The sequence below is a fragment of the Leptonychotes weddellii genome, chromosome 7, assembly GCF_054177405.1.
Source record: "Leptonychotes weddellii isolate Sample4059 chromosome 7, ASM5417740v2, whole genome shotgun sequence".
In the NCBI taxonomy this organism is placed as follows: Eukaryota; Metazoa; Chordata; class Mammalia; order Carnivora; family Phocidae; genus Leptonychotes; species Leptonychotes weddellii.
In genome coordinates this window covers 55,888,327-55,915,409 of record NC_138375.1, presented here as the reverse complement: position 1 = coordinate 55,915,409, position 27,083 = coordinate 55,888,327, and the positions used below count along the sequence as shown (strand labels likewise).

The 27,083-nt window shown below is 37.7% G+C and overlaps 1 protein-coding gene across 8 annotated transcripts in view; it reads left to right on the top strand.

The window, feature by feature from the left end:
- FBXW11 (F-box and WD repeat domain containing 11) overlaps positions 1-27,083 on the top strand; it is a 123,148-nt gene that overhangs the window by 21,539 nt on the left and 74,526 nt on the right. For 5 of the 8 annotated variants that reach the window (XM_081826310.1, XM_081826308.1, XM_081826315.1 and 2 more), the window contains one exon: positions 17,976-18,077. The exons of the other annotated variants lie outside the window; for them this stretch is intronic. In XM_081826310.1, coding sequence (XP_081682436.1) covers positions 17,976-18,077 — 102 coding nt within the window. The remainder of the gene's footprint in view (positions 1-17,975; positions 18,078-27,083) is intronic. 8 annotated transcript variants of the gene reach the window in all.

Sequence of the window (27,083 nt, the reverse complement as noted above, 5' to 3'; positions counted from 1 at the left end):
TGACACAGAGAGACACAGCTAGAGAGGGAACACAAGCAGAGGGAGTGGGAGAGGGAGAAGCAGACTTCCCGTGGAGCAGGAAGCCCGATGTGGGGCTCAATCCCAGAACCCTGGGATCATGTTCCAAGCCGAAGGTAGACGCCCAATGACTGAGCCACCCAGGTGCCCCTAATTTATAGCAATTTAAAGCTGGGTTGTTCTTTCTTGTAGTTTAATCTTTGAACACATCTGTGAGTATTATCTTGGGATAATTTCTAAGGGGCGGAATTGATGGGTCAAAGGATATACACATTTTTGGGGCGCCTGGGTGGCTCAGTCGTTAGGTGTCTGCCTTTGGCTCAGGTCATGGTCCCGGAGTCCTGGGATTGAGCCCCGCATCGGGCTCCCTGCTCAGCGGGAAATCTGCTTCTCCCTCTCCCACTCCCTCTGCTTGTGTTCCCTCTCTCGCTGTGTCTTTCTCTCTGTCAAATAAATAAATAAAAAAATAAAAAAAAAGATATACACATTTTTAAGAACGTGTATTTTATATGGCCAAAAGTTTACCCACTTTCTGTTACTTATATGAACTTGACACAACAGACCAAATTCTGTATAAACAGTGCTGCAGTGCTGTTTTCTCCATGTTTATGCCATTTTAGAATATTAATAGTTAAAAAATAATACCAATTTGGTTGAAGAATTTAACAAGTTATTTCTGGAATTACTAGTGATATTGGATATATTATGATGTTTGTGGCTATTTATGTTTCTTTTGTGAAGAAAGGGAAATGTGTGGAATAGCTGTAGTTGTACTCTGTTGATTTAAATCCAGGTGCTTGGGGCGCCTGGGTGGCTCAGATGGTTAAGCATCTGCCTTTGGCTTGGGTCATGAGTCCAGGGTCTCCAGGGTCCTGGGATCGAGTCCCAGGTCCGGCTCCTGGCTCAGTGGGGGAGCCTGGTTCTCCCTCTGCCTCTCCCCCTGCTCTCTCTCTCTCTCTGTATCTCTGTGTCGCGAATGAATAAATAAAATCTTAAAAAAATAAATCCAGATGCTTTGGGGGAATGTGGCGGAAGGAAGTCACCAGGGTGAGGAACTTCTGAGTTTGTTGTGGCTGGGACAGTGTTGCCTTTTTGTGAACAAAATGGCCATTTTTGGTAGAATCCAGCTGCAGGAGTATTTGCTTTACCCAGTGTACTGTCTGTGGCAAGCTTAAGCCAGTCCCTGCTCTGGCCAGACCCTGGCTCCAGATCCTCTTTATGAAGTACTTAGGGATCTGTTATGTTTGGCCTCATTCATTGCTTCAAGGACCCTCACTCCTATTAGCCTTCTTTGAGCTAGGAGGTGAGGTTCTACTGGGAATTCCATTCACTTTTTAGGTAGGCTTTTCTGTGTTTACATTCAGTGAACCCTGTTTCTACTCCAGTTTTTTCTTTTTTTGTATTTTATAGAAATTCCTTGAAATGTCTTATATATGTGGAGGGCAGCCTAGCCAGGTTTCCAGTACCAATGTACACTGTCTTTTATTTTGACATTTCTTTCATGATGTCAGTTGCACCAATCAGAAATCCCAACCTTCACACCTCTATTTCCCTCCGAAGTCTTGCCTGTTTTTGTTTTTTCCACTCTAGCTTTCTGCACTTAGTCATAGTCATTCCCCCACCCCTTCCTCCAATGCCTTGACCTAGCAAGCATTGTCATCTGTTATTTGTTATCTGGAAGGCTTCACCCTGTCCTCCTTTCTTGCTTATTAACCCTTGTTGGTCCTTTAGAGCTGAGCTCAAGCATCAGTTCTTCAGGGGTTGTGTCTGGGTTCCCTAGATACCCCTACAGGTTATATTCCCTTGTCATATTCTTACAGCACTCCATTCTTTCCCTTCGCTGCTGTTAACATAATTGTAATTAATAAATGTATTGCATAATCCCCCACTAGACAGCTCCTTGATTAGAAAGTAATGTCTGTGGGGACAAGGATCATGTCTGTCATGTCATATTCAGCTCACAGCATATTCCCAGCATCTAGTACAGTGCATGCCCTACAGCTGCCCAGTTGAATGAGGGAATGAATTTGGGAGAAGCAAATAAGAATTACCGTCTTGTATCAGAAGTTTATATTTACTTTAAAAATGAATACATTTGGGGGCACCTGGGTGGTTCAGTTGGTTAAGCGGCTGCCTTCGGGCTCAGGTCATGATCCTGGGGTCCTGGGATCGAGCCCCACGTCCGGCTCCCTGCTCAGCAGAGAGCCTGCTTCTCCCTCTCCCTCTGCCTGCCACTCTGCCTACTTGTGCTGTCTGTGAAATAAATAAATAAAATCTTAAAAAAAAAAAGTATACATTTGTTCCTTAAATGCCTGGCGTTTTCAGTTTCAGTATCATCTCTTAATTTTAAATGACTTGATCCTGAAGTTTATTTTTTATTTTTTAAAGATTTTATTTATTTATTTGACAGATACATAACGAGAGAGAGAACACAAGCGGGGGGAGTGGGAAAGGGAGAAGCAGGCTTCCTGCTGAGCAGGGAGCCCAATGCGGGGCTCCATCCCAGGACCCTGGGATCATGACCTGAGCCGAAGGCAGATGCTTAAAGACTGAGCCACCCAGGTGCCGCTTGATCCTGAAGTTTAAACTGCCACCATTAGAAACTCCTTTCAGGAGGTCAAAAAGCATCCCTACTTTCCCTCTCTGCCTCTTGGCCCATTTTTAAACCTGTCATTGACTTCTAATCTGTCCAGATTATTTTGCTAATACTTCAGCTGTCATTTTGAAGGAGTTGTCAACTGCTGTAACTACTAATTCTTTTTTTTCTTTTCCTCCCCCCACTTTTCGTGTGTGTGTGTGTGTGTGTGTCAGTGACTAATAGGATCACTATTTGCTTCTTTAGGTCAAGTAAATTTGGTAAATTCCTCATATGATCTCCTCTTGGAAATTGACTTGATAATTGTCATTTTAATAATTTGTTTCCCAGCATTTCCCAAACTTTCTGACCCCAGAATGCTTCTCCTCCTTTATTTTGGTTCAAAACCTATGGAATCCAAGAGCTATTCTTGACTATTTTTGTGCATTTCATCCCAACTTCTTGTATTCACCAAGACTTCTCTATCTTCCTGCCAAAGTAATTAGGGGAGGGAACTAGCACTTGTTAAATGCTAGATTTACATCTACTATTCCTTTTAACCTTCTGTAACTTTGAATGAAAGGTAGGCTTATTTTCTACATTTTAGCATGTGAGGAAATGGAGACTGGAGAAGGGATTTTTTTTTTTCCTCAAGGTTCCATAGCGATTTTATCTATATTTTTCATCTGTCTATCTCTACAAAGCCTTGTGTTCTTTCTCCTCACTACCTGGGGAAAGAAAAGAAAAACTCTTCTGATGATTTTAGAAGCTGTACCTCTTGCTACCACCTTAGTTAGGGGAGTGTTCGGTGGTAGTTGGACTCTCAAGAGCCAAAGGCCCAGGAGCAGCAAGGCCTCTAGGCTCTAAAAGGTGGGCAGCAGCATATTCTAAGTACTTGGGGAGATGGAGAAGAGAAGGCCAAGAAAAGCCTTGACTACCCTTGCCCAGACTGCCTTTGTAAGTTCTCGTACTTTCTTGCCTCCTCCATTCCAGGCTTACCTCATTCTCTTCAGTTCCAGTCTTTTCTACTGGTATATGACTTCTTTGTTGGAATTTTAGGTTGGCTTTTATCAATAACATAGGAGCTAATATTTATTGGGTGCCTGCTTTAATGTAGCCAGCCGTTCCTCTCCAAATAGTTGACTTATTTAAGGTCACATAGTGTTGGATCTGGGATCTTAACCTCACCTCAGTAAATTTTTTCAGAGGGAAAACCTACGGTAAGCAATTAAAATCTACAAAATCATGGGTTTGATGTGCTATAACATATACTTCAATTAAACATATGGCTACTAAACATTAAAACACCTTTATGTACCACCAGAAATCACCTTGAATACTAAACCTTGGGAAATGTTCCTGTAATCTACTTCTTGTCTTTATCCATTTATCCACGAATAGTTCGGTGTGTATCTGTAAAAGATGAGGACTTAAAAACAAAGCAAAAGATTACAAAAAAGACATACATACACACAGCACACAATTCCATTATTATACCTAAAACATTACCAGTTGCTACCTTGCTATCCAATAGTCAGTATTAATATTTGCCTACTTGTCTCATAAATAACTTTTAAATTAATAAACTTAATTTTTTAGGACAACTTTAGGTTTACAGAAATATTGAGCAGGTATGTTCTTCCTCCCCCTTCAATTTCCCCCATTGTTAACATCTTACATCAGTGTGGTTAGTATTGATGTTTTATTATTAACTACAGCCCCTGGTTTATACAGATATCCTTGGTTTTTTACCTCATGTCCTTTTTCCACTGCAGGATCCCATCCAGGATTCTGCCTTGCATTTGGTTGTCATGTGCCCTTAGGCTCTTCTTGGCTGTGTCAGTTTCTCAGATTTTGTTTTTGATGATAATGACAGTTTTGAGGAGTTTGGTCAGGCATATTGTATTTGCCCTCTATTGACTTTGTCTTGTTTTTCTCATAAATGTTTCTTTAATAATTGGTTTTTTTCAATTCAGGAGCCAGACTTGGTTCATACTTTGCATATAGTTAATAGCCTCTTAAATCTTTTTAATCTGTAAAAATTGCCTCTCCCATCTTTTTTTTTCTCTAGCCATGTATTTATTGAAGAATTGGGCGTTTGTTCTGTGTAACTTTATGAATTTTGGATTTTGCTGATTACATTCTCATTAGGTCTATATAATCTCTTCTTGGGATTTCTTGCAAATTGGTAGTTAAGTCCAGAGGTTTGTTGGATTCAGGTTCAGTGTATTTCTGTATCAATTAAAAAACAAAACAAAGTACAACCCATGCTCTTTCCACTGTGTCATGGTGCTTTCTTATTTTTGTGATACTCTCTATCCTTTCCAAGTAGCTGATTCTTGAAGAAACATAGGACTCTTATGCATGTACATTTTTCCGAGTTAAAACTGCATAATTTATTGGTGGTAGATGGTGAAGCTGTAAGCTGGCTGCAGGAATGCCTGCATGTAGTTGTCAGTTTTGCCAAGGACAATGATGACACATTTTATGGTATTGACAATCAGTTTTAGAGTATTATTCCTATAGTTTATTTTCAACTTTCTCCTTTTTCTCAATTCAGATATGTAATGGCTTTTGCTACTATTAGTATATACTTAAACCTTACTTTATCCTCCCCCCCCAAATTTGAATGATTACAATGACACCTGTAATGTAGGAAGATAAAAACAAAATAAATGGGGAAATGAAGATGAAAGGAAAAATAAATGTAGGGAAATAAGATGAATGAAGGAATAAAGTTACGTAAAAATGCGGAGACTAAGGTTAGTTGTTAGAGGAGGGGCACAGATTAGTCTCTGCTTGTAATAGTAGTGTTCTTTGTAGCGGTTTGCAGGAATTTTGTATTTTTAGATGATAAACGTCTTTCTTTCCCTAAGGCTTTTTATTTATTTGGTGTTTGTACTTGGTAATGCCATTCTCATTGCTTATTTGAAATGAAGTGCCTATAAAGATGTGGGTCAGGTTTCTCAGTGTTGGGTTTCAGAGCTCATTGGAAAATCAGGACTCTTTTTTTCTGTTGTGCCTTCTTTGTACAGTCTTCTTAAGAGTTTTGATTAGTTTATCCTATTATGTAGGTTTTTCTTTCTCTAGTATCTGTGGTAGAGCATGAATGAGATATTCTTGGAACATTTAGTTTTGAATGCCTTTGTTTATCAGTAGAATAAAGTGATTTCTTAGGAAAGAAAAAATTTAAGAATGTTTCACCAGCAGAATACTGTGTCTTTATAACTTCGGCCATATCAAATACCTTTTTTGAGTTTTGCCTGTTGAATTTGAACTAAATATTTAAGGTTTGTTATGATTTTTCTAGTTAAAGTGGCAGAAAAGCCAACTTAAAACTGGCTTAAGCCAAAACAAGGAATTTGTAATTTGAAAAATCTAGAGGTAGGTGTGGATTTAGGTTTCTTTCTCAGACTAAAAAGTGGTATCTTCTGGTAACCAGCTCCACTCTTTCCCTTGTAGTAGCATGAAGGCATCAGTAGCTCTGACTTTCATCCTGATATGTTCAAGCTCAGTGGGAAAAGAATCTCTTTTCTTGTGGCTTCCTGGAATTCGAATTTAGAACATGTGCCCACTCCTGAATCAATCACTGTGATTAGGCGATGTGGCCAAAAAACAAGTGTCTACCATCAACCCCTTAAAATTATAACATATTCTTCTCTGGCCCCTGAATCAAGTTTTTGCTCTGCATGTAAACTTTCTGGACTTTCCATGTTAATTATTTGATAACTTAACAAATATTTATTGAGTTCCTACTATGTACAGGCACTGTAAGGATTTAAAAACATTACACTGTAAATTGGTAAATTCCCTTACCAATTGCTTGTAAATTACTCTATTTTTTATAAATTATTATGGAAATGAAAGTTTATTTGGAAATGAGGTATAATTTTTGCTTTCATTTTTAATTTTTTATTTAAAGATTTTATTATTATTTATTTATTTTAAAGAGATTTATTTTATATTTTTTAGAGAGAGCTTGAGTGCACAAGCTTGGGAGCAAGGGGAGAGGTGCAGAGGGTGGGGGAGAGGTGCAGAGGGAGAGGGAGGGAAAGAATCTTAAGCAGGTTGCACATTCAGTGCAGAGCCTGACGTGGAGCTCAGTCTCACAATCCTGAGATCATGACCTGAGCCGAAATCAAGAGTCAGAGGCTTAACTGATTCAGCCACCCAGGTGCCCCCTGAAGATTTTATTTTTAAGTAATTTCTATACCCAACATGGGGCTCGAACTTACAACCCTGAGATCAAGAGTTGCATGCTCTACCAACTGAACCAGCCAGGCGCCCCTGGAAATAAAGTACAATTTTTTTTTTTTTTAAGATTTTATTTATTTATTTGACAGAGAGAGACACAGCGAGAGAGGGAACACAAGCAGGGGGAGTGGGAGAGGGAGAAGCAGGCTTCCCAGGACCCTGGGATAATGACCTGAGCTGAAGACAAACGCTTAACAACTGAGCCACCCAGGTGCCCCAATAAAGTACAATTTTTATTTTTATTTTTTTAAAGATTTTATTTATTTATTTGAGAGAGAGAGAATGAGAGACAGAGAGCATGAGAGGGAGGAGGGTCAGAGGGAGACGCAGACTCCCTGCCGAGCGGGGAGCCTGATGCGGGACTCGATCCTGGAACTCCAGGATCATGACCTGAGCCGAAGGCAGTCGCTTAACCAACTGAGCCACCCAGGCGCCCCTAAAGTACAATTTTTAAAAGAAGACTTACTACTTTAAGATTTTCCTGTGGTTTTATAGAACAGTTTTTGGTTTATGAATTTGATTATTTTCAAAGTAATAGTAATATCACCCTTTCAGCCTTTTTTCTTTTCACTCACAGTCTTGGTAGCTGTTTCTATTGTTTATTTGTAGAATTTTAACTCATCAATGAAAAGAAATGTGGCTTAAAAAAATAGAGAAATGTGGCTCATGGATTATTTTTCCTCTTAAACACAGTAGGAAATGTCCCTGTGAGATTTGTCTTCTGATCCTCCTCTCAATTCTGTATTCTCTCAGAGTTAATGAAAAATTTATTATGATGGCGACATCTGTGTTCTGTGCTTTGTAGAACATCTTGGCTGATGGCTTATAGCTGAGTCATTCATAAAGTTATTAAAATAGTGAAGTTGAACAGTGTTTTTTGACAAAGAAGTCCAGTATCTCTTAAATATATATTTGGGCTTTCCATCTTAGACTTCATTGCTTCCTTTGTGTGAAGACTTCCAGAGTGTTACAGTCTACCCATGTTCATATGTACTCCTCCAAAAAGAGTCTGAAACTTGCAGGTTGACCTTACTGTAGCATGTGTTTAGCAGTAATTGTCTGCTGTTGAGACTAGGTGCTTTCAAGGGGATGCACACGAAGAGCACAATGTGACAGATTTAGAGGACCTGGGCTAGAAAAGCATTTTAAGAAGATGGACAGAATGCTCTGTAGAGTCCCTTTCAGAAAGCTCCAGAATATAATGAAATCTCTGGCTTCAAGCGGTGAGAACTCTCCTTTACCCAGTTGCCTGCAGGAGACAGACAGTGTGAAGGGAATCAAAGACATCCTGGCTGTGCAGCAAGCAGCAGGAGTCCCTCACTAAGGCAGCCTTAGCCCCTGGCTGAAAGACAGATTCATTTGTTCGCAGAGCCCAGTGGATTGTGAGGCACACAACTTCATTCTTATTTGAAACCAAGGTCAGCCTAGGATATGAGGACAATGGGCTATATGAGAAAGTAGAGCAAGGGTAAAGTTTGCTATAAATTTAATTAAGGGATGATAAAATGTACCCTTTTATAAAATGTGGGCTTTGACAACTCACTTTTCAGGCTATTCCCAGCTAAAGAAGCAAAATTTTGATTACCATTGTTTTCTAAATAAGTCAACATACAGTTGAATGTGTTTGTGTATGTATAAAATTTTAAAGATTGAGACTACCAGCTTGGAATGTGTGCTTCATTAGGATAGGGGCTTGTTAGGTCTCTGAAAATAAGTATATATTTGAGAAATGAGCAGTGTTTCGAAAATATTAGAGGGCTTGTTTAAATGGTGTAAGGTTTGAATTCAAAAGGTTTCTTTGTAGGATCAACTTTCATTCTATAGATGCTTGTTCAGAGCTAATAATGAAAAGGAAGCATGGTGGAAGCTTTGAAAGTCTTTGGAAGTTTTTTTATTTTTGGTATTGGTGTTTTTTAAAATACCCTTAGTAGGGTTTAAGTTTTAATACTCTTGAAAGCAGTGAAACTGCATTTCTTTAAAATATTTTCTACTTCTTTTAGGAATTTAACTGTTTTCTTTAGTGAACTGGGAAATAGTATAGCTTTATTTCCAGAAACAATTTTAATATCACAATATTTGGTCTTGAGAATTCTTGTGTTGTCTATCGAAGCATTTAGTGTACTGGCATGCTCAGTAAGCCTTTTTGAATGGATACTCAGTTTAAAATGAACAGTTAGAATAAGATTATAATGTGGTCTGACTGTAATTGAGTCAGACCCTCTGTGAGTAGATAGAAGTCAAGACATCTTCCTGAAAGTGGTATCTCTTCCTAGAAAAAATGAGAATATCCATTATATCAGAGAAAAAAAGTTTTCACTTTCTGTACTCATGTTCTTTTAAAATCATGGCAAACTTTGTACTCTCGCACATGAAAGTAGGGCAAGGATTTTGATTGAGTGTATCGTAGGTCAATCAGATCCTGTGCAGACATGTTCAGAAATTCTCTTTCTGAACTCTTAAGTTTTTTGACTCAGAGTTGGTAGAAGGACTAGGAAGGGTTCGAGCCAGGGCCTGTCTCTGGAATAGCAAGGAACGGGGAGTTGGATTAACTCAAGAGTGGGGCCTAGTGCTCTGGTATAGATAATGAGATCAGATGTTCCTCAATTCTCAGATGATGTCTAAAACACAAGGTGAATTTTTAGTTCTCTCGCCTGGAAGTCCTCTCAGGTGTCATGCAGTATGGCGTATGGATTGTCAGATATTTGGAAGTGGCATCCTCATAAGACAGAATACCAGTACCTAAGAGTTTTCTGGCTAAGTACCCTCAGCTATCTAGAAGCCTTAGGCATTGAAATGAATTTAGGTTAGTGTCTTTGTCACCTCACAGTGCAACCAAATTCTGATACCTAGCTTAACCCCATCTGTTCTCCACCTTCACTGAAGGGGAATAGACTAGAATCAGGGACAATTTGTTATGACCAGATCCTTAAGGAACAGTGTGGAAGTGCCAGTTACTCTGTTTTGAGGTGGCCTGGAGGAGAGAGGATTGAGAAACCTGAGTACTGTGTTGCCCATTTTCTGTCAGCTGATCTGAAAATCTATAGTAGACCCCCCCCATAAAAAGTAAACTAAACATCACCTGTATTTTATTCTGGTATTTTATATATATTTTATATTTTATTAAATAAAAATGTAGGATCATAATGAAAGTCCTGATTTGTAGCCTTTATTCACTTAATGTTTCTTGAACTTTTTCAGTGTATTGTAACTTTCCGTATATTGTAAAGTTCCTTCTGGGTCAGTAAATATACTCTTACAACGTGTTTTTTATTTGGTGGACACATAACATTCTGTCTTCTGGAGGATCTATAATTTGTATAACCAATCTCTATTGTTGGGCCTTTTTTTCCTTTGCTATTATGACTGATGTGAATGATAAACATCTTCTTAGCTGTATTTTTGGACATGTCTTTATTTCTTTCCCTAGTATAATTTCCTGCCCTTGAATTACTGAGTCAGTGATGTGCATGTTTTTCAAGTATTGAATATGTATTGATAAGTTGAACAGGAGAGGTTGTACCTATTATACTCCCCATCAGCAATATAGATGGGTGACAAGTAGATAGAATTTATAAATAGATGAGAAGAAATTGCTGCTCAAGGGAGTTTAATGTCAAGCAAAGGAAATGAGAGGCAGTATAATTTAGGGAAGAAAGTAGGGATATTGGAGTCAGAATTGCAAATCTGCTGCTTTTGACCGTACAGCAAGTTATTTGCTCTCTGGTCCTCAGTTTCTTCCTCTTTAAAGCTAAGGTACCAGTCTGGCCGGAGGTGGTGTGAGAGTTAATGAGACCGCAATAGTTGTACAGTGTGTGGCACACAGTAGGCATGCTGAAATATGAATGTGCATCCCCCTTCCAGTTTATCCTTTTTTGTAAACTTTCATTTTAATTTATTATTTTCGTTGAAAATGAGGTTAAGCTTGTAGTTTAGTGGTCTCCCCTAGTTCTGAATAACCTTCCTCTTCGGACTGCAGATGCTAATTGACAAAGGCTCAGATGTACTTAATTTAACTGTTTAATTCTCTCCAGTCTCAGGATTTGTGGATCTTGGTAAACCCTTTTGGGATTGGGTTCAGACTGATCTGACCTGGAGCTTGCTGGGGGAATCTGTTCCTTTTTGGCAGCTGAATCTCAGACTGGGCCTAGTACAACCGAGGACCCATGTGGCTCTGCCGGAAATAGGTTTATTTTGTTACATCCTGTTCTCTGTCATGCTGCTTAGAATAGAGATTTTGCTCCCCCACCCCCATTTTTCTAATCCTCCATTCCAGCAGCTTCTGTGAGAGCTCTGAAAAACCTGGTGACATTTTTGGATCCTGGGTGGTAGTTGTAAAGTGGACAAGGATATTTTTTTCATTTGGAGTTACTCAGGACTAAGGTGTTACCACTTTGAGATTTACTGCTATTTTTGAGGGTCACTAGGTAAAATATGTTTCTAGGATTCCAGCATCTTGACACCTTTTAAACTGCAGTTGTTTAAAATGGACTCAACTAATTTTTGGGAAAAGAATTTGTTTTTATTTAAGTTGTCAAGTTACTATTTATAATGTATAACAACTTATATAATTATTTATATAATTAAAGCATCACTTAGAATTATGCATTGTAATATTATTAAACAATTATAAGTACTAGATACTCACTGGAGAAAAATTCGAAAATGTGAATGGATAAATATTCAAAAAGAAAAATTACCTTCATTCGTCTACCAAAGATAACTGCAAAGATCCATTTTAATTTTATTAGCTTCAGGTTCTGGTATCTCATCTTAGATAATCATTCAAAATGAGGTAATTGGACATTGGAAGATTTGTCTTTTAAATTATTACAGGGTTTAAGGAAAGTTTGGGCTCTGGCTTTGAGTCCTGATTTTATTCCTATTTAGTGACATTTGAAGCTCGAAAACTTGCAGATAGTATCAGTTTTCCTCACTCTTACCCTTCTTTTTTCCTTCCTCCTTCCACTGCCTCCTGTTCCCCATACACTTTTCTTCTTTGAACATATATCCTAGCCTGAAAATGCTGTGTGGTATATTGTCTACAAATCTGTAGTTCTACTCTATAGTTGCTAAGAATTAAAGCAGTAACTTTCTTGGTTATATGTCACATGGTTGCCGTGGTTATATGTCACATGGTTACCATCAAATTCTGCTATAATAAAATACCATTATAAAGAAAAGAAAGTCTTTCACACACAGAGGCACTGGACTGGTATTCAGTTCTTTAAAAGGCTTTGGAGAATGCCTTTAAATTGTGTATTAACTTTTATTCTGCAACCTGATTATTGTATTATGGTTCTTGGTTTTAAAAGCAGTACAATTTTTTGGTGAGAGTTTGCTCTTATAGGTTGCTGTCAAACATTTTAACAGCAGAAGCCTAGGTTCTCAATCTTAGGGGATGCTTTTAAAAGCTTTCTGTGGCTCTATTTTCATTACACCACTGCTGCTTCTTGAAAAGCAACAGTCTGAGAATTCAGACACAATAGGAGTAGTTCCTGATTTGGATGATTTTTTTTTTGGATGAATTTTTATATTTGCTTTATTTGCTTTGAGGTGAAGACAGCCTCCAGCTAAAAGAGTGGATACTCTGTAGCTTGCACACCCAGGTTTAGAGAGCTGGAGTTACATAATCTCCTTGAGCCTATCTGTTGTATGATTCTTCAGGACCAAATCCCCACTCCTGGATAGAGATTCCCAGTGGAGAGTGTTATGGCCAAATAGTAACCATAAAATGGACCTTCTATTTCACTTCTTCTGTTATTTGGTAGCCCCCATTTCATTATCATGGCACTGTTTGTTTTATATCCGGTAGGGCATGGTGGGAGTTTTATTGGAAAAAAAAAAAAAAAAAAAAAGAACCTAGACTGGGCATGAAAATTGACTTTAGACATGTACTTCCAAAGGTAAGTGCCGGCCCTTGTATCTACTCTTTGTAGCCTGGCTGAAAGAAATTTGTATTGATTGTACAATAAAAATGAGAGGCTGTCTTGTTAGATTCTCCAAGAGACTTCCATTTCTGACTTCTCTTCAACATGCTTCTCTCCAACTGCCAAGGATCTTTCTTTGATGCTGGCTTGAGTTGGCTTGGCTTTGGCTTGATATTTTGCTTTGTCCCTGACTTTTAGTCTAAGAACCTCACCCTAACCCTTGCCAATATGTTGCATGACCTGCTTCTATCCCTTTGACAGATATGGTTGAAACAGTATGTATGCTGAGTTGCTGAAAAAAGCTCTTGGGCATGTTGATGATAAATTGGACTGCACACTTGGGAAGGATTGGTTGTTTACTGGTGAGCTATATATATAGCACACAGTATAAGAGCTGTTGTCTATAGGATGAAGTCCCAAGTTTGATAGAGTGGTTTATGAAAGACCTCTGTGATTTGGCCTCTCAGCTTTCCCCATCTCATACTGAAATACTTTAGTAATGCTAAATTAATTGCAGATCCCTGAGTAGGATGTGCCATTTCTTAGCTCTCTGGCTTTGCTTATGCTATTATTCTGCCTGGAATGTCTTTCTCTTTTTACCCTGGCTGCCTCCTACTCATCCTTTATGGCTTAGTTCAGGCATCCTCCTTCTTTGGGTGGTGTGTGTGTGTGTGTGTGTGTGTGCGCGTGCACGCGCTTGGGTGGTGTGTGTGTGTGTGTGTGTGTGTGTTACACTGCACATTCTCAAAATTCCCTCCTATGGACTCCTGGACAAGAGAGAATGTCTTAATTGCTTTTCTGTCTGCACATGTAAGTTCAGATAAGTTGTTTGTTGAATGGAATAGTGTTTAAGCCACTCAGTTATCTCAAACATGATGACAAGAGTTAGATGAGGCTGGTAGTGATTCTGTGGGAGGTGGTTTAAAGAGAACAATTAGGGGGATTTATAGGAAACCCCTAAATTTATATTTATAAATATATAGAAAATAGGGCATATTTTCTATAATAATGTCATAATGTCACTGAATCAGAGTGACATTAGAGTGACAGAGTGACATTAGAGAGAGATTGACATAAAATACCTCTTTGGGTAGCTTTTAAAAGAATTGCCTCTTTGAGAAGGAATCAGGGCAGGATATTCAAAACAATCCCATCTAGAAACAGACCAAAGTAAGCTTTTGTGAGTTCTCCTTCAAGCCAGCCAATTAGAAGACAAGGTGCCTGCAACCACTTTTTCCTTTTGATTTGTGGTTCCTATGGCAATAGGAAGAGAGCCTAGGACATTTCTCTTCTACCTCTTTTAATAACTTTTTGCTTTTGAAAAATGCCAAAAGCTATTATTCTTCTTGTCTTTACTGACTTATAGTGTTTCTCAGCATGGTGGCCCTGATTCTAGTTTTTGATTGTACAGTGGGTATGCCAAAATTAATGAACACTATCAGTTTCCTTGACTAATGCTATTTTCTTTGGCCGTAGAACCTACAAATATAATCAATCTAATTGGGTATTTGCTGTTAATACTAGAACACTGTGTGAAGCATTTCTTATTCCTTATGAATAATTCTAAATTAGAATACTAGTCATTACAAGTAGCTAAATGTGAAATCAGAGCAAACATTTCTTGGGGGTTTTCTACCCCTGAGAGCCCTCTCTTAAGTGTCCCCATTGTGACCCCCGTGGGTTTCTCTTGAGCTCGAGGCTGAAGTCTCAAGAGGAAAGAGGCTTAGTTGGTATTGTTGTTGGCTTAATAAGTAGGTCAATAAGCATTTGTTAAAATTGGTAAATACCCACAGTGTTAGGGTAAGTTTTTGAGACATATTTTAATAATGAAATAGTGTTCCTCAAGTTTAAAGAGAGACCAGTTATCTTTAAAAAAAAAAAAACCCACAAAAAAACAAAATAGTCTACCTTGTGAATATAGCTGATATGACAAAATCTTTACATTATACTGTTAAACAATGATAGATAATAGTTATTCTACAAGTCAACGTTGATTTCCAACCAGGTCCCTAAATTTAAAGTTAGAAGTTTCAAGAATCAGTTACTGCTGTGGTCCTAGCTGCATTTTAATGCTCTTAGGTTGATGAATGTGGAACTTTTATTTTTATCCATTATTTTCAAGTTAGATCAATGTCTTCTTGGTCCATTACACTTAAGAGGAGCCTTGTTTAGACTACTAGCAGGTACATCCTTATAAAAAGATGGGTGTATTTCCTAGAGTGGCATTTTCTGTTGTGTAAAGACTATTTTTCAGCACTGTGGTTGGTTTCTTAGCTTCAAGGAATTGAGTATGAAAGCAAAGAAGTTCTAATACCTTTAATAAATACTGGCATCACTCTCTGTACCCCACAATGTCTTTCATAGATATTATACATTCTTGGAAATTAGATCTTGAGGGGGTTCTTATCTTTTCCTGAATATACAATTTCAGTATCAAGCTTTTAAAAACATTTGTAATAAATGGCTACTATTTTGAAACTAAGTTTTCAGAAAATTTTCTTTACGTTGTTTTCCATATATTTGTAAGAGGTCATTAGATGGTTAGGAAACTTTGGGAAGATCATTATTTTTCTTCTTTAGTTTCTTCTAAAATCAGGGGTGGAAGTGCAGACTAAATTGTCTTCCAGTTCTATATGATTCTTTGCTTTATTAAATATGAAAATGTGTCCCCCTTTTTTTTTAAGTTTTGGATCCCAAGGCATTAGCAGAATCTAATCAGGGTATAGTATTCTTATGCCTTCATAGTTTTACTGTTTGAGTCAAATACGTATTAAATTTTGAAGCGGGAACCTGTTTCTGTGGAATAAATGAAAATTAATTTGCAGGTGAACTTTGGTGTTAATTTGGTATCAGTTGTTGAATCCAGGTGTAATCCTTAAACTCCATTCTCAGATCTGAGTGATTCTGTGATTTGGATAATTACAAAGATTACAAAAAGGAAACTTAAAGTTGAACTATGGGGCTGTTGGGAATTTATTTAAAATAATCGATGTAAGGAATGTATACAAATATAATGTGTCTGGGCCTTTTCTCTGCCCATCTGCTTCTGATGCATACTGATGTAAGTATTCTTTTAATAAGCATTTGCTAGATATCTCTGGACAGAGTTTGTTTTAGTGGAAAGAAAACAGATTTGCTTAGAGTCAGGCAGAATTAACTTCTAGTCCTAATTTTACTATCAGTTAGCCCTTGTTTTCTTGCTCCTTGAACAAGCTCCTATTTCAATAAATCAAGCACTCCTTTACTGATCCGTGGATTCCTCATCTTTAAAATGGAATATTGCCTCTCTTAAAAGAGTTTTTGTAGAAAAAAAGTTTTTGTGGGGGTTTACTCTGTCAACTGGCTATCATATAATGAGCTTGATAAATGGCAGCTGTTTATATTATTATACAAACATTTATTCAGCATCTTTCGTGGCACTCTGTGAAAGTGTTGGGGTAACAAAATATGGATCCCTGGAGGATCAGTGATACATTTCTATATTAGCTATGGTAAACTTTGCAGTAAAGGCACATGTTGGAAATGTATGGTTGTTACCAAAAAGCTGCTCAATTTTTTATTCCATTTGATTCCCCAATGGTTTTGGATTCTTTTAATGCCTTTTCTAAATAATCTCAATATTCGGGGTGCCTGGGTGGCTCAGTCGGTTAAGCGTCTGACTCTTGATCTCAGCTCAGGTCTTAATCTCAGGATTGTGAGTTCGAGCTCTGCACTGGGCTCCATGCTGGGCGAGGAGCCTTCTTCACAATAAATAAATAAGTAAGTGATCTCAATACTCTAGTTAAATTATAGGTGAGATGTAACTAGTAAGTGGCAGATGCTGGAGAGGAGCCCAGGTCTATTTGATGTCAAGCGTAGCTGTCTTTGTTTATATTATAATTGGGATGACCACAGAATTTGTCTCCCAAACCAGAATGCTTTTGAGAATGAAACTTAATTTGTCTCCCAAACCAGAACGCTTTTGAGAATGAAAGTTATGCTGGGACAACAAGTGTAAACCTGGACTGTCCAAGGAAAATGAGGATGTCTGACCATCCTAATTATAGCTAGGATAAACAAGTTTATGATGTTGAGTCTAAGACTTCTGGAGTATTTTGGTTAAATCCAAACACCCACCTTCAGTTAAAAAAAGATGTTTTTTTGCATGGTTATTGTTTTTGCTGTAGTAAACTAATTGACCTTAGATCTGCAGAAAAAAAGTACTTATTGAATACCATAAATAATCTAATGGCTTAAAAATACTAGCCACAATGCATATGTTCATTTTTATATTTTTCTTTTTTCTTAATTCCCTTAAAGCCAGCAAGCTTTTAGAAGAGAATGGGAATGGGTAAATGAAATAAGCCTTTAAGTTCTTACTTGTGTCAAATGAACTTTGTAAAAAAAAGTCTAAAATTAAAATCATCATATTCCAAAGTTTTTCCTTTGGAAAGGCAGAGATGTGGATGTCACTGCAAAATCAGATATGTTTTTAATCAGCTCTTTTATTGCCTGTATCTATCAATCTATCACTCATCTTTCTTATTCCTTTTGCCTTATGTCTCTAGGTGTCCTGTGATTTTATTTAGGGAAGTACAAAACTGTATCTACATGATAAAAATTCAGATGATCAAAGTTTTTACAGTAGAAGCATCATAGTCTTGTAGAATTAATGTGGGTTTAATAGACTAACGAAGGTTTGAAATTCTGGCTCTCCCCTCCTTTGCTGTGTGTCCTTATGCAAACGATTTAACCTCTGAGCCTCCGTTTCTTTACTGTGGTGTGGGAATTAGAAAACACCCTTAAAGTCCCTGGCACATAGTAGGTGATGTAATGATGGCAGTTATAATTATATGACTCCAAGACTAGAAACGGTTATTTTTATTGTTATAGTCACAATCTTACCATTAATCTTGTTGCTCATTCAGACCTTCACAGTTCCCTTTAGTGGGTTTTCATTTAAACATTCTCTCTCTCCCTCTTGATTCTGTTCACTGTGTCCTGAGGAATTAGTGGTTGGCAGCAGAAGCCTCCTTTCTGTAGGACAGAAAGTGGGCCCTCTCCCAGGGTTTCAGTAAGTTGTCTAGGACCACCATCCCTGACCTCCAAACTGCCAAGGGTGCATCCCCTGCCCAACTAACATTCAAGTTGCCTGTGTGAAGGAGTGATTTGTTGCGGCCTCTAACTGCTTCTTCTCTTCCTTCCTTTTTGTCATCCTGCAGTGTTCTGTGCCAAGGTCTTTGTGGCTAGGCTGCGCCAACCTGGTAGAGAGCATGTGCGCACTGAGTTGCCTGCAGAGCATGCCCAGTGTCAGATGTCTCCAGGTGCCTCTCTTCTTTCTTGTTGTAAATGTGTTTTTTACGTATGCCATGAACATTTGTTGAAACTTGCAGTAGTGTGTTTAATCCAATGTTAAGTCTGCTAAATGTTCTGTGTAACCCTCTGCTTTTCTCCAGCCTGGGTGCCCCACATGGAGGAGTTAGTACCAAGAGGGGCCTCTCAGAGAAAATGGGTCTTTGGCTGGGCCCAGTTCTACTCCTCTTTTTCTGCTCCTGCTTTTTATTCTCCCCTCCCCCCACCTTGAAGTTCTGATTCTCATGTTTAATAGTTGTGCATGTGCCCACAAAACCCTGACATTTTCCATTTGGCTACTTTTAACAGTTCTTTGTTGAGTTGGGAGGGTTTCATAATTAAAGTGGTGATTTTTCTACTTTGAAATTCATCCTTTTGACATGCTTTCTCTCCCTCCTTCAAAAAAGGAGTAGGGAGGGAATTACTAATTGTATAAAATCTCAAATTGAAGTTTATTAAAGGTCACAGCTTTATGCTGCCAATAACTGTCGGTTTGGTCCACTTCCCAAAGGCCAGATCTGACACCTGTCCTCAGGGTCCACCCAGGTTTCCAGGCCGAGGCTGGCAGAGAATTCCACAGATAAAAGTAAAACTTTTTGGGGGTGGGGAGGGGTTGCTCAGGAAAAAACTGTTAGCAGGAGTGTGGCTGGACTGCACTCACTTGTTGGGATGGATTCTAAGGGGAGCCAAGGCAGAAAACTTTGCGGCTTTATTGGGGAAGTTCTGTTTAGAGAAAACGTGTATTTTAATTAAGTATGGTTTCAGTAGCAATATTCAGTTTTCATCACTGTGTATTCCACACAGTTTATTATATCTTTAAAAACCGATATTAAATTCCTGGTGTCCTGTGGAGACTGCCCTGTTTTAGGAAAACACTGTAAAATGAGGAAATGAGTTAGAGGGATATTATTGATGGCATGGATGACTTTACTGTTCTCAAGGTTATCTTTCTATTCATGTTTACAGTCTCTAAATGGAGTGGGGGAACCAGGAAGGAGGAGAATTTCTTTCATATTGGGACTGTGTATTTTATTTACTTATTAGCAAACATTCTGAGTACCATTGGTGTGGTTATTGATTCAAATTGCTTTCTTTAGAAAACTGTACTGGAACCTCACTAACAGAATTAACTAGAGAGTAGATTCAGTATAAGATCCAGTTGTTACAGGAGTGTGCATAAAAAGGTGGTACAACACTTAGGGTCCAGGGATTGGGTGTTGCAGTGAGGCTCCAGTGTAATGTATATTTTATTTTTGGAAAAGCAGCTTCGCTGCATGCAATGTAACTTTAACAAAAATGTTCTTCAAATGGCAGATGTTGTTGCATGGACTCTCCTTGGTGCTAAATAATGGATATTTGCATTAGAGTAGTAGTGTGTTTTTCTGAAATGCTTATTACTTGAATGTTTAAAGTTAATTGTTAGTGGGGCGAATGAGTTTTTTCCAGAAATTTAAGTAGGGGAAGAATTGTAGTGCAGATTGAAGTGCAGATTCTTCTTATTGCATTCAGTTAAAAGTAATTGACCAGTGGGAAACATTTTTCAATATATTTTAGTATCAGTATTGTGAATTCTCTGGAGGTGGGGTGAGTGGGAGGAAATATGGGTTCTTACCTTGTTGAAAATAGAAACCCAAATGTGCTCAAAGTTCTTTGACTTCTCTCTCCCAGGGAAAATCATTTAAGAGAAAAAATGTAAACTTTGCCTTGACTGGACCTTGAAATACAGTGGAATACTGAATGATATTCACTGAAATGTGAATGGAGCAAATACTGTTTTTAGAGATACATTGGGAATTTTGTTTATTTAGGTTTTTGTTTTCTTTAGTATATAATTGAGAGTCTGCAACACAGTAAAATGAAATATTTACTCAGCTAATTTGGAATTAGCAAATCATTACTCTATTTTGTTCCATTTGTGAATGGAAAGTAAACATGTATTAAAGAACATGTTGCTTCCTGTCTACTCACTGGTTTTACATATTAAACTGTTTTAACACCAGTGTTCCTGCTCTCTACTTCTGGTCTCCAAACAGTGCTACAATTTAGTTGACTTAATTTGTCCTTGGGTTTTCAAAGAATGCCTGTTGGTTTATATGCTTATTACATCTTTGGTTTATCACAAAGATGACTCTTGCTTGACATTGCATACCTCTCAGTGAACCCATTTTAAGAAGGCCTCAGAAGAGAATAGGTTGCCTGAAGAGCCTGCTTGACTTTGCTTGGGCTCTGGAGTTGCATGACAGGGTCCTCCTTAAAATTACCACACCGGACCCATTGCCAGTTGGAACTTGAGCCAATTACCTGTTTATGTGGCTGAATTAGTGTACCTTTTCAAAAGCAGAAATAAAGATAGTAGATGCCTTTAGGCATTATACAATCCCTCCAGGTTCTGCTGTCTGTGAGAAAGGAAAACAGCTAAGACTGAAAAAATAAAAATCACTCATTTACCTCAATAAACTGTTAAAAAAGTATATATTAGCTTTGTGACAACCCAGTGAGGTAGGTGTTATTATCCCCATTTTTCACATGTGGAAACTGAGTTTCAGAGGTGATATGTGTGATTGGACCCAAGTTAATACTACAAAGCTGTGAAGTGGTAGAGCTGGCATTTGAACCCTAGCTTGGCCTGATTCCAAAATTGTTCTTTCCTCTGTGCTTGAATGCTGTTTCTAGAATTTTCCATCTTAGTTTTGTTTGTGAAAACTTTACTTTTGAGATATCTGGTGTGTGGCTTGTTTATCCATTATTTATTTGAAAATAAAAAAAAGAAAAACCTGACAAATATTTGTAGGTGGAAAAAATTGCATTCCCATTGCCAAAATGAGCCCTCCTGAATCTTAAAGCTAGTGAGGTTCCTGAATGGCTTGTCTGCAAGAATATTTACTGTGCATTTGGTATGTGCCAAGGCCTATCCTGGTGTTGAACACATAAAGATGAACAATACAGACTTGTTCCCTGCTTTGAAGGAGTGCGTTACAGTAAGCAGACCTGTGAAGGAAAATCCAGACTAAACTACAAATAAAGTCTGAGAGAGAGAGAGAGAGAGAATATGTGTATAATAAGCTATGAAGTTAGCCAAATGTATATGTGCTTTTAAAAAAATGTGAACCAGTTTAAACTAGGACTAACTCAACATTTTTTTAGAACAGTTGAACTGGAATATCTGGATGTCTCTGAACAAGTTGAACTGAATCAGTTTCTCAGTTGGTTCAGCTCTCCAGATTGAACCGGTTGATTGTTACATCCGATAATCAAAAGTTCAGGCCACGTAGAATATTTGCTAAGACTCTAAGACTAATCTGTCACAGGAGTAATATCAGTGTTGATAATAGTGTGTATCGTTTATTTTCCACTTTCTTTTTATGTGTCAGGCTCTAGGCACTAGGTTATTTCATTTAATCCTTATGGAGAAGTTATCTGTGATTGCTTTTTGCTATATGCAGTTATTGAATTGAATTGACTTGCTTAAGGTTACCCATTTATTAAAGTGGCAGAACTCGGTTGTGAACGTAGGTCTGGATGACTGCAAAGCCAGTGCTCTAGTCACCATGCTGTAGTGATAGTAACTTGGCAACTGCCATTTTTAGGTTGGAACAAATTCTCCTTTATTTCTAGTGTTAGAAGTTGAAAGCTAATGCACCTAGAATGGTAGGGGTTCCATGTAATGGACTGACAAATTTTCTTGGGAGTGCCATTTGCAAGCTCTCAGCTGGGGAGAGTATTAGCAATAAACTTTTCTCAAGGGGAGGACTGATGATTTGGATTGACAGCAAGCATCGTGTGAATCAAGTTTTAGTGCCTCCTCTCTTACAACTCTGGTGTGGATAGTGCTGGACAGTCAGTCCAACTTTGTGAAGCTGCCTTTTCCTTTTTCTTTTCTTACTTTCAGTATGGATAGTGAGCCACAGAGGTTTAAGAACACTACAGTTGGAAAAGAACACTACAGTTGGAACTTGCCATAGGATAAAAGGATATTTTTTAGCTATGGGCTGTAGGTTGGTAGAAAGAATCCTAGCTCTGGAGCAGACAAACTCAGTTCTAGTCTTCTGCCTGCTACTTAGTAGCTCTGTGACATTAGGCAAGTTACTTAACTTACCTGAACCTCAATTTCCTCATCCTTAAAATTAGAGGTAGTTATATCTACCTACAGGATTTTGTGAAATAGAGGAAGGTAACATCTATCCCTTACTGATTGCTTGTTGTTGAGGGATGAAAATCCATTTCTTTCATTGCTTCTTCCTGGTTCCCTATTCAGGGAGAGGGAATTCCAGTCTTACAGTCTTGGATTCCATACCAGGGCAGGCTAAGAATAAGATAAAGGACCAGGCAGATGATATGGCCCCTACTGTCAGGTGTTCTCCTTTTGTTCTGAGCTGTTTCCTTATGTGAGACTGGCTGTTCCAACTCACTGTCTTTGTCTCTTTTCTAATGAACATTGGGGATTTATCATTTCTTGTTGCATATCCTGAGGCTACTGTGAAGGCTTGGAGTAACCTTTTGGATTGTTTAATGGTACAGTCTGTTATATTTTATGAACATTAAAAATTTTTTTCTCTTTATAAGAAAATTTACAAAATATCATTACTAAAACAAACAAACAAACAAAACCCCAGACATTGGTAAACTCACCACCCAGAGAGAACATCTGTTGCTGCTTTTAGGGTCTGTCTTCCTTCTGTTAGGCAAGGAGGAATCCATCAAATTGTGCAGGCTGTCTGTGTTATTATGGTGATGATAATGAATATAACCAGTGGTTTTTTACATGTCCCTTGGAACCCCAGAGTTTGACTTTGGAGTCAGTAGAGGGATAAAGGAGGGCGTTGCATAGTGCTTACTCTGAATTTATATGTACTACATAGCAGGGCTCTTTGTAAGATTTTATGTGAAAAATTTTACTGTGGAAATTCCCAAACATACAGAAAAATAGAACCATTCAACTCAACCTTGAACAGTTTTCAAAATTAATGCTATTCTTAGTTCAACTTTCTTCTTCTCTGTTTTTTTGCCGGGGCATTATAAAGCAAACCTAAGATGGCCTAAAAAGTAAAGAGGAGTTTGACAAATCGGTTTCATGTCAGCATTAAAAAAATTGTTCATAGACTTAAAAATAATATAATTGGTGCTGAAAGTTAGAAAAGACATATACAATTTCCTTTGACCCCAGATCTCACTTCCCAAAGTATCACTTACTAGTTTCCCAGTATCCTTGTAGACAAAAGCTTAAAAAAATACAAATATAACCATACTATACATACTGTTTTTTAATTAATAACTTTCTCAATTAATAATATATGTTGACCATTCTTCCCTGTCACCACATAAAACCCAGTACAACCTTACTTTTTTATAGCTGCAATAATATTCCATTATATCATTTATCATTTAAAAAAGAATTTGGCCAATTCCCTATTGAAGGAACTTTAGACTTCAGTTTTTTTTGTATCCTAGCACTCCACTTTACTATTTTCATTGGACATTTATCTTAGGCTTGTAAGATTATGTGTGTAGAATAAACTCCTAGATCTACAATTGCTTGATCAAAGAATATCAGTGTTTTATTGTTAATTAAATTATCTGTATATAGAAAAGTTTAATAATCTCTCCCTTCCAATCTCCCCCCGCACCCAAATGTTAACAGTTTGTTGTCTACCACTGTGTATTTGGTTTTTTTTTTTGTTTTTAACCTGAGGGTATATAACTCTATAATTAAGGGATTTCCCCTCCTTTTTTTAAATAGGGAGAATGGGCTCACCCTAGAAAAACTGATACAGCACCTTCCTTTACTTCCTTTATTTACTTAACACTGTATTACAGACATGTCCCCAGATTTATAAAGTTTAAATAACTCTTTCATCAGTGGTACTTTTATCATTCGTAGATTTGGTGGGGCGGGGGTGGTGAGAAAGAAGAGTAGTTTTTTTTTTTCTTTTTTGAATTACAGCAGTTACAGAAAAGTGCAGAAATCTTAAGTGTGTGGCTCAGTGGTTTATCGCAAAGTGGGCAGTGCTTTTTTTTTTTGATAGGTATGGCTGAATTGTTTTCATGGAGGTTGGACCATTTTATTTGTTTGTTTATTTATTTATTTATTTATTTTTGAGAGAGTGAGTGGGGTGGGGGGTGTGAGGGGCAAAGGGGAGAGAGAGAGAGAGAGAGAGAGAGAGAGAGAGAGAGACTCTTAAGCAGGCTCCACACCCGGTGTGCGGAGCCTGACACAGGGCTCCATCTCACAACCCTGGGATGATGACCTGAGCCAAAATCAAGATTTGGACACTCAAATGACTGAGCCACCCAGGCACCCAACTTGGACCATTTTATAGACTTCGAATGTTCAGTGCACTAAAGAAATCACATTTCCTATGGAAGAGAATCTCTATGGGAAAATTAAAACTACATTTTGTGTTACTAACAGTTTTAATTTATGGTTTCTAAAACAGAGTGCATGATGATAAGGTTTAATAGCATAATTTGAGGACAGGGAAGCAAACAAATGGGATTCAGACCATATTAGAAAATACCTTTACCTTTTCAACAAAAATGATGTCTTATACGTCATGTAACAGACATTTATTATGTTACTTATAAAAATGCTGGTTTTATGTATTTCTATTGATTTATATTATTCCTTTTATGAAAGTAACACTTTTTCATTGCAAAAATCTTAAGAGAAATATGAAAAAGAAATGAACCATTCAGCCATAATCTCATTTCATTTTAGTGTCCATTCTTTTTTTTCTTGACATTTTCTGTATATGTATTACATATATTTTTTGTTTCTTTGTTTATATATAGGCCGATACTCTATATACTGAATTATAACCTGATTTTTATCAGTATGGTTCATATTAGTAAAAGTCTCAATTTTCAATAACTGTATAGAGTTTCATTGTCTGAGTGTACAATGATCAGTCTCTTTTGATGGACATTAAGGTCACTAAATTTTAATGTCTATGATTAATTCCTCAGATTGTATTATTCATTGGAAAAATTCTGAGTCAAAGGATACAACCTTTCTTAGGCCTTCTAAATTTTGACCAAACTTGAACGAAAAAGATTCTAATTTACATTATAGTAGTTCCTCCATTATCTGTGAGGAATACTTTCCAAGACCCCCAGTGGATGTGTGAAACTGCAGATAGTACCAAACGCTATATATCCTATGTTTTTTTCTGTACATACATACCTATTACAAAGTTTATTTTTTAAATTAGGCGCACTAAGAGATGAACAAAAACTAATAATAAAATAGAACAATTTTAACAATATACTGTAATAAAAGTTGTGTGAGTGTGGTGTGTCTCTCAGATTATCTTATTGTACTGTACTTATCTTTCTTCTTGTGATAAATCAGATGATAAAATGCCTACGTGATGAGGTGAAGTGAGGTGAATGATGTAGGCAATGTGACATAGCGCTAAGCTACTGGTGACTTTCTGATGACAAGTCAGAGGAGGATCATCTGCTTCCATGCTGCAGTTGACTGTGGGTAACTGAAACTGCAGAAATCTAAACTGTACTTAAGGGGGGACTGTTGTATTCTCAGCAATGTATGATCATAGTAGAAATACATGCCCAGTGTAGAAAAACATAGGAAAGCACAAAGACCAAGTTTAAAATCAGTCATTGTTTACTCATGTGTTTTTCTTCAAGGCAACAAATATTTATGATGCTCCTTACTGTGTGCCAGGGATTAATACAGGGGAGGGGTATACAAAACAGATAAAAAGCCACTCTGTCTTGAAACCTAAATTTTAGTGCAGGAAAAAAGAAAATGAGTAAAGCACATAATATGTTAGATAGTAATAAGTGCTATGGAGAAGAAGTGAGATAGGGCACTCCAAGGCTTTTATTCTGTATGAGATAGGAAGTTCTTAGAGAATTTTGACCAGAGGAGTAATTTGTCTCTCTCTAACATTTAACAAGATCTTTGGCTCCTGTGTAGATGATAGAATGAAGAGAGGAGGCAGGGAGACCAAATCTAAGGTTGGCTAGTGTATTAGGGTTCTTCAGAGAAACAGAACCAGTAGATAACATAGGTAGGTGGGTAAATAGATATTTCAGAGCATTGGCTCATGTGATTGTGGAGATTGGAAAGTTTGAAGTTTGTGGGACAGGCCAGCAGGCTGGAGACTCAGGCAAGATTTCTCTGTTGCAGTCTTGAGGCAGAATCTTTGCTCTTAAGGCCTTCAACTTATTGGATGAAGACCACGTACATTATGGAGGGTAATCTGCTTTACTCACAGTGTACCAGTTATAAATGTAAATCACATCTACAGAATACCTTCCCAGCCACATCTAGACCATTGCTTGGCCAAATAATTGGCCACCATGATCAGATACCTCTTCTTTAGAGGCCTTCTCTGACCACCCAGTGTAAAATAACTTCCTGCTTTTCACTCTGTTCCTTTACCCTGCTTTATTTTTTCTTCATAGCATTTAGCACTGCCTGAAATTATATTCCATGTTATTTTTCCCCCTCCTGTCTGTTGTCTTTCTCCCCCACTGGAATCTAAGTTTCGTGAGAAAAGGGGTCCTGTCTTGTTCACTGTATGGTAAATATACCCATTTTCTAGAATAGTTAATGAATAGGCATAGTAAGTTGGAATATGAAGGAATGGCTATCTTTAAGCTTTGTTAGGATTATATGGTGTAGTTGTAGTTGCTGCCCTAGCTAGAACTACTTTGGATTTTATTCTCTGAGTTCTTTGAATCCAAGTGTTGATGTGAGTTGAAAGTATTTTGAGTAAAAATTGATTTTGCTTTGAAGACTAGATTGTTGTATTTTTGTTTTGTTTAAAAAATACTTTTTTCTGGGGCGCCTGGGTGGCTCAGTCGATTAAGCGTCTGCCTTCGGCTCAGGTCATGATCCCAGGGTCCTGGAATCGAGCCCCATGTCGGGCTCCCTGCTCGGCGGGGAGCCTACTTCTCCCTCTCCCTCTGCCTACTTGTGCTCTCTCTCTATATATGTCAAATAAATAAAT